Below are 15,514 nucleotides of genomic sequence, written 5' to 3'. Positions count from 1 at the left end.
AAAAATCTTACAGGGGTTCTATTCCCTCGCCACACTGTCCAAAACTAAAACAAATGCCTTTAGCTTGTCTGTGGGTGACCCAATGTCAAGGCCAAGTTGGGGGTGGTCACAACTAGATTAGAAAAACTGGTCCTATTCACTAGTTGTTCAACTGATAAGCTATGCAGCCATCCATTACTCCCCTCACCCCCCCCCCCTCCATAGAAGTAAACATGGTTGCTCAGATTTTTGTGGAACACTCTGCAGCACCTATCCCTGACTGAGCTCCGGCATCCTCTAAAAATGAGCAATTCAAGCTGAAAACACTTCAGCAGAGGTTGTTTCAGCAGTGAAAGCCAAAGATCAAACCAGTAAAATTATCAGCTGATGATAAATGTACATTCAAACTTTCCCTTAAAAGATGAGCATGGCCTCTCATCATCTTGTTTTCCTATTGGGCTGTCCATCACAATAAAGGAGCAATAGGAAAGGTCAAGCTCAACTGTTGAGCAAAGTTGAGCTTTGAATGTATCACCAGCGGCCTATATCTCTGAATCTAGTGATCACTAGTTTTCACTCAACCAATGCTCATGTGTTGTGTCATTATATGCTAAGCTAAAAAATTTTAGGCATGCTGACAAATGTGTCTGCTGTCAGATATAATCGTAAAGTAACTTATTCTCACTACAGCATGGTGACATCCACTAACCTAAACAAATCAAAGGGGAAACCCACCAGCCCCTACAAAGCTTAAAAGAACATTAAAACCATTTGTATGTATAAAGCCGATACTGTAGATTTGGCCAATACAACGGTGTATGTTCATACAATGATTGTTCATCTGCATCATTGTTTGGTTAGATCTTCTTATTTTTGTCCTATGTCTATGGCTACATTAAAGCAGAACTAAAGCCACAGATTTCATGGCTTCCCAAAACAGTTAAATTCAAGGAATACCAAAATTGATAAATGTCACATTTGCTTCTGTTCTCAACTAAATTGTCAAACCATAAAACGGCTGGTGTCATAACTGATCACATGTTCAGCACCATGTCAACTGTATCAAACAGAGGCTGAGATTGCACTTTTCTTAGCTGTAAAAGATAGGAGGGTTTAGTTCCACTTTAATGGTGAACTTTATGGCCTTGACTAATCATATTCTCCATTGCTACACAACATATTAACATTTCTCTATGTCATCAGATCCTGGAAGTTGGATGATGAGAACCTACAAAGAATTTGCCCGGCCAGTTGAGAAGGGACATGATGGCAGAGACACTTTAACCTTGCTACAAGCCTTTGGTTGGTTGTTTTTCTGGTTTGTATAAAACAGTTGTAATGTAACTATGCATCTGTATTATGAACATGAACTTATGCAAAAAACATATTTTTATTATGTGTATTTAATGAATATGTCTATTAACAATCAGAAATTCTTTACAATGGCTAAACCAAAAGATATGATGTGTATAAAACTGCATACACCCAGATCCAGAACCCACCCTACCCAATGAATAGACATAGAATGAGCAACAGTACACTGATTTTCTAAACTAAAAGGTGTTTTTATTTCTGTTTATCATTTAAATGGATACAATTCTTACCTGCTCGGAATGCATAGGAAAGGTGGAATGCTGAGCATATCCAAAATATATATTTTATATCTAACAACATAGCGACCTGGAAAAGAAGAAAACATGTATTAACATGTATCAAGTGACGAACTTTCGGCATAAATCAACAAACAGGGATGTTTGGCATTAAAGTTGGCATTTGTTTCTTGTACAACCACCAGCCTGTAGGAGACCTAGGCTCATTGACAGTCAGCTGCTCTGGCCTACTCCCCATGATGATGTCAGAGAAATGAAAATGAGCTCAAGGAGAGACGCCTGGGAACCTGGTGTTCTGCTCATTGACAGTAAACAGATGTCAGGAAAGGAAACACCTTCAAGAAATCCATGTTTTAAGTGAAAGTTGAAGCGAGAAGCTGGGATTCATTAGAAGGTCTGGATACTAGTCAGTGACAAGTTTATAAACGTCATAGACTTTGTAGAAAAATACTTACATGAATCACAGGCTTAGGCTTATCAAACAGACTTAGCAATGTAATGTCTCATTTTTTAGATATATAATTGGAGTTATAATGTATAATTCCAGAGGGCCTGATCATTTTACAGTGTATCTAAATGCATTGTTCCTTTTATTTTTTTGTGTCCTTGCTAGGGAGATTTATCCTCACTATTTGTCCTTGTGACCACTGTCACTAGGACCAAAAGTGATAGGAAATTCAAAATTTTGAGTTCACAATTGCACATAAAGTGTTGTATAAACAAAAAAGTCTGATTTATGCCATTGGAGAGGGTGGATGGGGGGGGCAAGAAAAACAGTTGCTTTCTTGAGGGTGACAGCAGAGAGACTTGTCTTCTAATCCATTGATCTTCCTCACAAGAGGGGACAATGAGTGGGCATTTGCCAACCCCCCAGGGACTTTTACCTAATTTGCCATGAGTCAGACCATTTTCTTCCTCTGTCTATAGGTAGCCTGAAGGAAACCTATTGCAAGATAAATAACAAAGACAGGGCGTTATTGGCTGACCTCCTTATAACGCTGCCACACATGGCTAAAATTCCAGCTGATTCCTGTTAAATCTGCCAAAATTTGAACTGTGGGTGCCTTTGTTGGCCAGGTGGAAAATTGTGAGCCAAACAGTGATTGTATCCAATCAGATACATTTCCTGTTCAGGCATTCTGAGAATTGTGGGTGCTGGCTATAATAATAGATTAGCAAGCAGTGAAGATTTCTCCTTCTGCACTGTTTAGGGTTGAATTGAAGAAACCGATGTGGTTTTGGCCAGCTTAAGTATACCAGTTGTCTGTCGTTCTCGTGTTTCAATACCTTCTGAAGCACAGACCTGAAACAAGCATGCAAAACTTATAAAGTACATTCAGAACTCCTGATTGCATACTTGTTCCAAGTTTGTGACTTAAAAAGTAATAAAGTCACTGAACAACATGAAAGTCATACTAGCATTTTCAGAATGAAAGATGAGCAATGACATCCTACATATTCTCTTGCTACACATTTCTTTAAAAGATAAAAAGACTCAAAATATAACTGAAGTAACATTATCTGCGTACTGTACCCTGTGATGAAATTAATATAACATGAGAATAGTAACAGAGTACATATGACTGAGTAAGGCTGGTCATAGATGTTCAGCAGGAACCGGCCAAGATTCGAGCCATATATGGGCAGGCTGAATGTACCCAAGTTGAGCAATCGATTACATTGGGTATAACCAGCCTGTCTGATTTTACATGTGATTATTGCTAGCGGCTGTTACAGCTCGTGGTTGCAAGAAAGAAATGTACTCCCTCTATGGCTGGCTTTACCTTATTGAGCATTAATAAGATTAAGCCAATGCTGAAACTGTCTGTTGCTGTTAATGTTCATATTAGTATTAGGGATTGTACTCGGAGGCGAATATGCATCTGTCTTCGCTACATGATGACCGCACATTAAAATGACCACATAGATCTGTTAAAAACCATCTCCATCAAAAATAGATATTTTGTATTTGGGTGAGTACTGGTAGGTTGAATCACCAAGCAGCTTTGAAAATTGCTTCTAACCCCCCCAAAAAATGTTTTCATCCTCTGCAGTATGAGGCTGCAATGAAATTGTCAAAATTGCTATTGCCACAGCTAAATTCTCCACTTATTTAGGTATTTTTTGCCATGAAGCCTCCATTAACAGTGTATGACATTATCATGGGGTTGATTTACTAAAACAGAAGATTGGAAAATCGGGTGTAGCTGTGTATGGTAGCCAATCAGCTTCTAACTTCTGCTTTTGTTCAATTAAGATTTGACAAAAAAAATGGAAGCCGACTGGTTTCTATGCAGAGCTGCACCAGATATTATGCTCTCCAGTTTTAGTCATGTGTCTTTCTATTGGCCATAGCAGTTGGGAAAAGCTGAAGATCCTGGATGAAGATATCTCAGCACTAGAGTCTATGAGAAATATTTTTTATGTAAAAGCACAGTTGTTTTCAAGATATGCATTACTGTTATGGCTCATTTAGACAAGTGTTGCCCCCTAAAGAGCAATCCACAGTAAATTGCTTTTCATAGATAGACAGTGAGGGGGCCATCATATGTCGCCTCCTCTTTGCCTGTTTTAAGCTCTAAAAACCCACACCGCTGCCCCACAACTATGTGCATTGCATTATGGTTGTAGCTCCCCCCACTTAGTTGAATGGTTCGCGTTCAGCAGGTGGTATTGCCTGCAAAACACAACGGGGGGGGGGGGTCATTTTGCATGTGTACACCAATATCTATTGCCTTTGCAGCTTAAGTGGGAGCAGTAGGGGACCTTAGGCTATATTAACACTTGCTTTTGGGGGGGCAGTAAAAACACAATGAATTGAATAAAAGTAGTCAGGGAACTAAAAGTCAAGTGAGTTAAGAATACACTTCCAAGCTGCTGATTGGACAATAAGAGTGCTGAAGCATGCTGTAGTGCAGAACAACCTTATTGTCTGCTAATGTTGACTTTCTCCCACTGAAGCTAGCCAGTGAGCTGAACAAAAAAGAAAACCATCAGATTCCTCCATCCACACAAGCAAGGTCCATGGAGGAAACCCCTCGCAAAGACATTGTATTTTGACAGCGGGGCTCTCCGCTGTCAGAATACACTGATACATGGCTGCAGCAGCCGGTTGACAAAAGTTTCCCAACATTCCTGTTAGCAAAAGTAATTCTAATGATTAACTTCAATAAAACAGGAATGGCGACACATGGATCATAACTTGGTTGAACCAGCTGAATTTCGGTCCATCTATGGCAAGGTCTATGTAGGGAAATATACGATGCTGATTTGAAGACGGGTACTTACAGTTGCTGCCTTAAAAAATATAAAACATTTTAAATACCTAACTACTTTAATTTGTGTTTTTTTTAATCTGCCTGGAGCTCTGATTTTGTGGATTGCATCCACAAGAAAATGAACAATTGTGGGCAGAGGTTTTCTTTAAAATTTAGATATTAATGGGGCTATACCTACCACATATAACCCATGATCATTCTTTATTTCCCAGCTTCAAATGAGGCTCCAACTAAGTAATGTATAAATATAAATAAACCAAAAGGGCACACTCTCAGCACGTAATAAATTAGGCTACACTTTCTGCCCATTTAAGGAAAAATAACTCCAAGTAAGGAAAGAAAAAAGAAAGGCATATTGTGCTGCTTGCATTTGGAAACGTGAGCAGTACACCAAAAGCACTATTAAATATATCTATGAAGTAGAATTGGCAGACTGCCCTAAATCACATTTTGATTGTGGCTTACAATTCATTGCATTTCCCTTTCATTACAATAATCAACCACATCTAACATAGATCAATCCTTGTTATTATCCATTTAATAGCATCCCAGTTAACAAACGGAGAAAAAATTCAGAGAAAACAGAATTTTAGGCATGTTTGGAAGATCGTGTGCATAAATGGGAATTCATTCTACATAAAATGGTTCATATTGGTAATAGGCTTCACTGATTTTTTTTTTTTTTTTTTTGGTTTAGGTTGGACAAAGTGTGATCCTCCTTTTTTTTCCCTTCTTGCTCTTTAAAATCCCAAAACAGCAATCTGTTCCCCATTCCCAGCACAACACTGGGGCCAAGGTGAACTTTCCAGCTAAGCTATTGTTGTCAGTAGCCAAAGTGAATGTTCCATATATTCCTATAGCGAGTCCACTAGAGGGCACTGTCATTAGGTACCATACTGATCACTTTCTAGTAGATTGTCTATTGTAGCCCAGTCTGTCACAGCTGTAATAAAATGAACTGTTGATCTCATTGCTGGGGATCTCATGAGTTAAAAAGATGTGGAAGTAAATAAAACACTGCCTCACTTCATCTAAAACAGAAAATTACTTTTTGGGTGAAATTGCTCATTAACAGAAAGGTGACCCAATCAAATTTCCCAAGTGCATCTAAACAAAAGGTTTACCAGCCACAGCTTAAGTAGAAAAGCCTATTCCCTGAAAGGCATGGTGGGGAGAATGAGCCTCTGGATGTGAAGGAAGCTGTCTCTCTGCAGAGGTCTAAACACAAGAACAAACAGAGCACCAGATTCAGATTTTCTAAGGATTATTGAAATTGTCACTGGGCACCCCAACTTCAGTTCAGGTGCACTCCACAAAATAGGGACCACCCTCAGAAAAAAAGGGAAAGGACCCAGAATTGGGAATCCACACATAAAATCCAATGAAAGCACCAAACAAACCTCCAAGGTTCCAAGGTAATTTATTAATAAAATTGATTCTCAGCAGAAAAGCCCACACATTTTGGGAGCCAGACACACTCCTCCTTCATCAGAGCAAAGGTATATGCTGCATTCATTAACACTGGTGCAACTTGCCCTTCTGAAACCTTCCAAGCAGTACACAGCCCTGATGAAGGGGGAGGGGGTGTCTGGCCCCCAAAATGCATTGACTCAATGATGCTGTGAATCAGTGTTAGCACTGAATTACCTTGGACACTTGGACATTTGCTTTGTGCTCTCATTGGATTATATGTCTCTGTAGAGGCCTGACACACTGCCTGTTGAAGTTCTCCTTTAAACAGGGAGCATTAGCTTTGTTGATTGGAGAGAATCTGCTGCTTCCACAGAGAGAACAAAGGTCTTTCTTTACCGCATGCTGACAGGGGCAGGGCCATCTTACTGAATGGGCATGCTGGGCAGTTGCCCGGGGGCACCACTTGCCCAGGGGGCCCGACCTGCCCAGCCCCAGCCAAGCATTAGTCCTGATTCCTGTGTGCATCCCTCCTCCGAACTTAGCAGATGGCAAGTGCCTGTCGGCCCTGCGCTGCTGTCAGGCCACTTGGGCCGTGGAGGGGGAGCCCACAACTGCAGGAATGCCTGTCCGAAAACCACGGGAACAGGCACACACAGGACAGAGGAATTTTGACTCCCGTCCGTGTGTGTGTTCGCTGCCGAACTTGGAAGCTGTCATTAGCCTGGCACTGCTGTATCAATAAATATTGCCTTATCAATAATTTGCATTTTTATTCTCGTGGGTGATTGTGTAGGCGGGGCCCCAGTGCACTGCATTGCCCGGGGGCATATAATGCTCTTAAGATGGCACTGGGCAGGGGACAGAATTTTCTACTCAAGCTGTGGCTGCTTTCTAAAGAAAATAAACAGTATGACATTGCAAACTTTTTTTTTTTTTATTATTTAGCTGATTTAAAATAAAACTTCAGTTAGGCTTTAAAGGAGATCCCAGTTTAACCCCTTCCCACCTCTGCCTCCAAGCCCTTTTAGAGCTTACAAATGCCGGGAGGCAGAGGCAGGCATTTGGATCATGTGACCACTATCATTGGCTGTCACAGCGTTCACATGATCAGGAAAGCTCCCGATTACAAGTATGCATCGGGAGCTTTCCTGTCCTCGCCAGTGACTGTGCTGGAAAGTGCGCAGAGCACACGCTCTCAGCACCAAAAAGTGTATAGGGCCACTAATATTTGGCCTCTCAGCGTTAAAGCCCACCCGCCGAAAGGCCGCATATATGCGCCATGTCAGTTCGAAGAGGTTAAAGGGGAAAAAAAAAACGTACATGAGACCTCACTATGTTGTAAGAGAAGCAAGTGCACATTTCTTAAACCCCCCTCCCACCAGTAGAATCTCTGCCTTCCTGCTGTTACATCCAATTGGTAGTCTAAATCAACTGTTAGGACAAAGGGACATAACATAGGTCTATTCCATCTGAAAAGACAAACCATAATACCAATTTTCTCCTGAACAGGCACTGCTGCTGGAAACTTAGAGGCTCTCTGCTGGAGACAATAAACTAGGGAGGGCAGGCCTTGCATTGATAAAGAAGTGATCTCTTGAAGGAGTTCACACTTAGTAAAAGTGTAAACTCTTTAAAATGGAAAGCACACCATTAAAATAAAAAAGCCGTCAACACACTACTTTTTATTAGCCTGTTTGCCACTCGGGCAAAAATAAATAATTCAACATTAATGCCTGATATATTAATGACCACTGTAGTCCAACAAATAATGCACCCTAACTCTTTGAAGTCAGAATAAATCCAGTGGAAGTTCCCCTTTGTGTCCAATAAAGAAACCATAAGTGACAGCTATTTGATTGTGGACCATGACATCACTGTGACTATGGTGCTGCTCCAGTGACCCAGGCTAATCCTTACCTCTCTATGTACTGCTCTGATCCTTTCTCCAGCAACCTCCTCCTCTGAAGTTTGCACTACACCTCCTCCTCTCCCTCCCCTGACTGGTGCTCTTTAACAAAAAGCAGTTGTCAAGCACTGCCATTTCCTCTAAGTGGGTGGTTGATATTATTGAATTGTATACGCACTAATTTATTTTATTTCTGAAAAGAGGCCCCCTAGCTTGGCCCCAGGGACTTGAAATAGGCAAGGCCACGAATTGTGCATGCTGAAAAAAACCTATATATATATATATATATATATATATATATATATATATAAAAAAATAAGCTGTTAATACTAAGCATGTTGATGGTCTTGTATATTTCAAGTCAATGTATGGGAGACATTTCAAGTCAATGAATGGGAGATGTATTATATACATTAGACTGACTTGAAATAACTAAGACCATCAACATGCTTAGTATTAACAGCTTATATATATTACCAAAAGTTTTGGGACACCTGCCTTTACACGCACATGAACTTTAATGGCATCCCAGTCTTAGTCTTTAGGGTTCAATAATGAGTTGGCCCACCCTTTGCAGCTATAACAGCTTCAACTTTTCTGGGAAGGTTGTCCACAAGGTTTAGGAGTGTGTCTATGGGACTATGTTTGACTATTTTTCCAGTAGCGCATTTGTGAGGTCAGGCACTGATGTGGACGAGCAGTCCACATTCATCCCAAAGGTGTTCTATGGGGTTGAGGTGCACTGGTCCAAATAATTTGGTGGAGGGTAATTATGGTGTCGGGTTGTTTTTCAGGGGTTGGGCTTGGCCCCTTAGTTCCAGTGAAGGGAACTCATAGGGCGCCAGCATACCAAGACATTTTGGACAATTTCATGCTCCAAACTTTGTGGGAACAGTTTGAGGATGGTCCCTTTCTGCTCCAACATGACTGCACAGCAGTGCACAAAGCAAGGTCCATAAAGACATGGATGAGTGAGTTTGGGGTGGAAGAATTTGACTGGCCTGCACAGGGTCCTGACCTCAACCCCATAGAACACCTTTGGAAGGCTTTGGAGCGAAGACTGCAAGCCAGGCCTTCTCATCCAACATCGGTGTCTGACCTCACAAATGTGCTTCTAGAAGAATGGCCAAACATTCCCATAGACACACTCCTAAAGCTTGTGGACAGTTGAAGCTGTTATAGCTGCAAAGGGTGGACCAACTCAATATTGAACCCTACGGACTAAGACTGGGATGCCATTAAATTTCATGTGCGTGTAAAGGCAGGTGTCCCAATACTTTTGGTAATTTAGCATATATATATATATATATATATATATATATATATATATATAAATATATACACAATCATAATAATTAGATTGTAAGCTTATAATCATTCGTTTGTAAATTGTATGTTTTTTGAAGGTAGGAACTAGGGATGGGTGAACAATTTGGCCAGAGAATACGTTCGGGCCAAACATTGGCTGTTCGCCTGTTCAACGAACACCCCAATTATCGAGGCGTTCGACCATTTGTTCAGCCCGCCGAATGACCCCAATGCACTGCGCCACCGCACAGTGCATTGGAAGCGCTGATTGGCTGAAGCAATGAAAGCTTTGCCCAATCAGGGCACAGAGCACCGTCAGAGCCATGATTGGAAAAAATAATGATGACTCTATCCAATCAGGGCTCCTTGCTCTTAGTCCCACCCCACATTATAAATGTATTCTTTCAATAGCGGCCATTTGTAGTGTGATATAAGCGTGGAGAGAGATAGAACAGGGCTCTGTTCAGTGCTACTAGAGAGTTAGAGTGCTATAGTATGCTATTCTGATTCTATTGTCAGTGTAGAATATCAATTTAGTGTGAATCTAGTGATAGTTCAGTCAGTGTGAGTGTAGTACGACCATACTTTTTTACTTTGTGTCACTTTAGTGTGAATCTAGTGATAGTTTAGTCAATGTGAGTGTAGTGATAGTGACCATTCATTTTTACTTTAGTGTCAGTTTGTTTTGTCAGGTCAGGTTTACTGCATTATAATTCAGTGTGTTAGTGCACGTTTAACGCAGTATATTTCTGTGCCTTACTGTACAATTAAAGCAGTATATTTCTGTGCATTCGTGCACGTTTAATGCAGTATATTTCAGTGCCTTACTGTACATTTAAAGCAGTATATTTCTGTGCATTAGTGCATGTTTAACGCAGTATATTTCAGTGCGTTACTGCATGTTTAATGCAGTATATTTCTGTGCGTTACTGCATGTTTAAGGCAGTATATTTCAGTGTGTTACTGCACGTTTAATGCAGTATATTTCTGTGTGCTAGTGCATGTTTCACACAGTATATTTTTGTGCCTTATATTGTAGTGTGTTGGTGGAATGTGTCTGTGTAGTGAGTACTCAGGTTAAAGTGCACCAAGCACCACTTTCCATTGATTAAAGTGCATCCACGTACATATTTCCACATCTTTATCACATTTTGTTTATAAGCACCTTCCCATCACATCTGGGAGCCAACAAGGAGAGGCAGACATTGCCATGGCACTGTGAGGGGGCCAGCAGCGTATGTGTCCACAGGCAATGGTGGATTTGATCAGTTCTTAGGGAGGGCATAATTTCCTCTGTTTAGTGATGTTGCCCATGCTATCCAGCCACAGCATGCAAAGGAATTGCAAAGGAGTTAGTGGACTGGCTTACTAAACCATCCTTTTCCTCATCATCCTCTGTCACCCAAGCAGAGACTAATGTGCAGTCCACTGCAGCTGCCAGAGTGGCTTATTCTGCCTCCTTTTCCACAGCTATTCCTGCCATAGCCCCAGCATCAGGCATGGAGGAGTCAGATGAGTTATTTGAACACAGCGTCAGCAACTTGCTCCTTGACAATGCACAGTCATTACTTGATTCAGATGTTGGTTCTGAGGTTGTGGAAGGTAGGAACATGAGCCTACAGAGAGGGGAGAACACTGGTACATAAATTGGCAGTCATGTTCCCCCAGCCGCATCGTATTGCCAAGTTGTCTTCCTTGACCAATTTTACCCTTGTTACTTCTATCCAAAATCTGCGAAAGTGACACTAATATTTAGAAATCTCAAATCTTGTTCTCAGTGCGCTACATCATACAGACTGGCTCCCCAAGCCGTAGTTTACAAAATAACGAATGCTTGCAGGGAAAATTTCATTTTTTTTTTTTTTTTGCAATTATTTCTGCAGCAGCTTCTATACACAGTACGGATGTACCACTTTACAGATAGATTAAGAGGACCCCCCGGTACTATATTGAAAGGAATTTTTCATTTTTATTATTATTTCTCATTTTAATGTGTTCACATTAAGCAGCAGTAAATCACTGCTCATTTAAAAATTACGTTTTTTACTAACTTTGTTTTCATTGTTACATGTCCCCCGGGGCAGTACCCAGACCCCCATAACCATTGTATGCCCAATTACTTGCATATAAGCCTTCAAAATAGGCCCTTTTGATTTTTCCAGTTTGGGCCCTATAGACTTCAGTGGGTTTCGTTATTCAGTTCCGAACTTTCGTAATGTTCAAAAGTTCTGGTGCAAACCGAACAGGGGGTCGTTCGGCCCATCCCTAGTAGGGACTGATGTGTATGTACAGTATGTGAAAGCACTACATAAATTGTTGGCACTATGTAAATGCCTGTAATAATATTTAGAGGAAGGGGTAAAAGTCAGATTTCTAGAGCAACTGATCTTTATGGGTTCAATGTGATGGGCATCCCATTACCCACTACAAAGGAACACAAACTTGCACATTATTTGATCCCCTATTAACAAAATATCACTTGAATGATTTAGCTTTAAGTTGACAAATGAATCAGACTGTACAAAAATGTAATATTTGTGCCAAGCCAACAAATGTAAAACCAGGTAGGAAAAATCAGTGCGGGCAGGCGTAAGACACAAGTAAGTGACAAGAGGTTTGTATTTGCAGCTTTCATGTAAATCATGGCAGTGGTTTGGTGTGAAGGGAATAAAGGGCATGCTGTATTGTATTTCCCAAGTACACGTGGCGATTGATAAAATGAATATTCCCTGGACATTGTCCGATTGTACACTGCAGCCTCCCTCCCTCCTCTCTTTGCAGTCACCGCCCTAGATGTGGCTCATGGAGACAGCTGGCTTTTGTTAGGAGAGACTCATCTGGGACTGAATCTTTCCAGAGGTGAAATCAGATCCCAGCCAGGACTCCCTAGTGCTCCATTCAAAGGACACCAGTGTCCAGTGTGTGTATCCTTCATCCATTCACTGACTTATATGACACCCAATAGAACTGTTACTTTTATTACAGGATCCCTAATCTTCAGTATATATATATATATATATATATATATATATATGTGTGTGTGTGTATATATATATATATATATATATATATATATATATTGCTCTCTGACAATATATTCATTGCATTATTCATCTGGACTAAATGAAACCCAATAGCAGAATGTAACTCTTATGCCATTGTCCTCTGTCTCCTCCTGGCACATTCTACCCCCACCAAGTACACTATGCCCCTACAGACCAAAGCTGGCACAGCTTGCTGGAACATGCACTTTTTAAACAGCTGATTAGGCAGGTAATGGATGCCCTTTGCAGCATCAACCTAATATCGAAGGAAATAAACAGGTTTTACTGCATTTTGGCACTAATAAATGCAAGCTAAAACTGGCATTACCAGCTGTGCAAGATAATTAATGCCCACTAATGCATTAACATATTCACTGCTAGACTGCACAAGATCAGAAGCCAATGTCATATTGGGAAAAAAATGGTTTGGGGAAAAATCATGATCATGTATTTAAACAAACTCCAATTGACATCTGGCAATGGCTAGATGAGAAAAATGAATGATGCTCAGCAGAGAATGACACAAAGGGGGTGTGTGAGAACCTCGTGGACAGGAGCTTTGCAGTGGGGATGCTGCGAAGTGCAGTGTTCTTTTCGTCCAGCAGAGGTCGCCTACACCCTCTTTAGTACTCTGCACATTCCTAGACATCGCAGGATCCCCAGCAGCAGCAGTAGAACAATGCAGCGCTGACTCTCATAAAACACATCAGCCTGGCTAGAACTGATCAGCAGCAGAATAGGACACAGCATGTTCATTTACAGCAGCTACCTCACTAAATCTAAGTGACAAGGTGGTGACTGACTTTTTTTTTTTAGAAAACTATTTTTTTTTTCTCCTTGGCTGGAGTAAATCCTTAGTCACATAAAGTCACTGTGTTACTGGTACCCTTGAATGGGGGGACATTATTTTACACAGAGCTATTGAAATGCAACAATACAGCTTAACATCTGCGAAGTCAATATTGCCTCTTAGGATCTAGAGAGCTCACACAGCATGAGCAGTGTACACAAGCCTTGGGCAGCAACAGGCTTAAGAGAAATGTACTCATTAACTTGGAACAAGAGCTGACCCCTGCACTAGATGCCATCCATATAGGACTGTGAGTGGCAATGTTTAACTTAGGGGATAGGGGGCCTTCAATGCTACATAGTAGATTATTGCCGCATGCCATTGGCTTGTCTTCACACTTTGCATGCTTGTGATACCTAGTAGTTCTTTTTTTTATGTCAATCAGATTGGAGGTCCATAGACTTTGTAAATCAGAGATCTAGAATCCTGTGTTCTCTTTGTATTAAATGCCATGTATAAGATACTATGAGTGCCAATATTTAACTTGGGGGGAAAAGGGAAAAAGAGGCCGGGGTCCCCAGTGCTCCATTTAGAGGACACTACTGGTGTCCAGTGTGCTTGACTTATAAGATACCCAATACAACTAGTGTGTATATATATATATATATATATATATATATATATATATATATCAGTATAATCATCTGGACTAAATTGGCACCAGATGCCATCCATATGGGATTGTGAGTGACATTAATATTGGGGGTTAGGTGCCTCCAATGCCACATAGTATAATTTTGCAGCATGCCATTAGCTTGTCTTCATAGTTTGCCTGTAGTTATTTTTCATTTCGATGGAAATTGGAGATCCATGGAGAGACCTACAATGCTGTGTTCTCCCTGCATTAGATGCCATCCATATGGGGCTGTGAGTCCCAATATTTTATTTGGGGGAGAGGAGCTTCCAATGTTACATAGAAAAGTATTGCATGCCATCAGCATGTCTTCACACTTTGCATGCTTTATTTTTTTTTTTATTTGAATGGATTCGGAGGTCCATGGACTTTATACATCAGGAATCTACAAGGCTGTGTTCCCTTTTCACTAGAACATGAGCCTCCTTTGTGGTTCCCAAGCTTTGAACAAAAGCAGATAGTCTGCAGCTCCAATGAAAGGAGTTTGCTTTCCAGGAACACGAGCTGAGTATAGTTCCTGCTATCATAGAGGATCACACACTGCCAGATGTCATCAGTAGCCTTGCAGAGCTCTAGCTCCATCCTTACTGTGTGCATCCCTACTACATCTCTATCTACACACCTCCTCTTTTGTGCTGCAGAACAATGCACCCCAAAGTTAAATGCAGCCTGCAATGTGCTGTATGTGTGTGCCTTTATCCACTCCTTAAAGGAATAGAGGGAAACCTCAACTACTTTTTGATGCTCCATTTAATGAGTTGTTCTGCAATCCATTGCCAAAAAAGACAAAAGACACAGTAATGTAATATTACCTTTAAGGATGACTTCTTAGTGTCTTGGCTGCATCAAGTCCAGTATTGTCCAGTGATGTGTTGTGCTATTCCCGAGTTGCCTGTAGATGATGGCTTAGTATATCCCTGGGTCAGAGGCTGCAGGAGGATGCTGTGGGGTTAGGCTCTCTCTGTGCTTTTATCACCCTATAGATTTCCTCCTTGGACAAGGGCAGCTGGTGGCAGACCTCTGTCTCCGGCGTGTGTCTGTAATGAGTCCTTGTGAAAGAAGAACTAGAGTCTTGTTGGCTGCAAGTTCAAATGCGGGATCTGACACCCCTCATGATTATATCATTATACCGTCAGCAGAGTGAGAAGGAGGGGCGCTCTGCACAGAGGAGGGCTCACTCACCCTCCCTTACTCCAAGGAGTCACAGATCCCATCCTCCCACCTATGGATCACATTATACACACAGCTCCACTTTCCTTACCACCAGCCTGGACAATAGTGCTCTGCATAGGGGCACCAACCATCCTCCTCTCACTCAGCAAACATCTACAGTGTGTGCCAACTACTTACCTCTCCACTCCTCTAATATGGAGGAGACTCTGTTATCTGCCTATTATACTTATCAAAAACCATATACTGTATGATTGTGGGGTCCATAAATCTATCTGTCTATCTATCTATCTATCTATCTATCTATCTATCTATCTGATGT

The 15,514-nt window shown here is 41.1% G+C and overlaps 1 protein-coding gene across 3 annotated transcripts in view; it reads right to left on the bottom strand.

Annotated features, from left to right (window-relative positions):
• VCAN (versican) overlaps positions 1-15,147 on the bottom strand; it is a 137,607-nt gene extending 122,460 nt beyond the window's left edge. Inside the window, exons 1-2 of one of the 3 annotated variants that reach the window (XM_082265379.1) lie at positions 14,835-15,147; positions 1,584-1,659 (exon numbers count right to left, since the gene is read on the bottom strand). In XM_082265379.1, the coding sequence (XP_082121505.1) occupies positions 1,584-1,653 (70 nt within the window). In that variant the 5' untranslated portion in view covers positions 1,654-1,659; positions 14,835-15,147. The remainder of the gene's footprint in view (positions 1-1,583; positions 1,660-14,834) is intronic. The other 2 variants (XM_082265380.1, XM_082265381.1) reach the window with 2 other exon arrangements.
• Positions 15,148-15,514: the final 367 nt, after the last annotated feature.

This window comes from Pelophylax lessonae (assembly GCF_965119305.1).
Source record: "Pelophylax lessonae genome assembly, chromosome: 1".
Lineage (NCBI taxonomy): Eukaryota > Metazoa > Chordata > Amphibia > Anura > Ranidae > Pelophylax > Pelophylax lessonae.
Note: the sequence above shows the minus strand (reverse complement) of the source record. Positions and strands in the feature narration are given on the sequence as shown.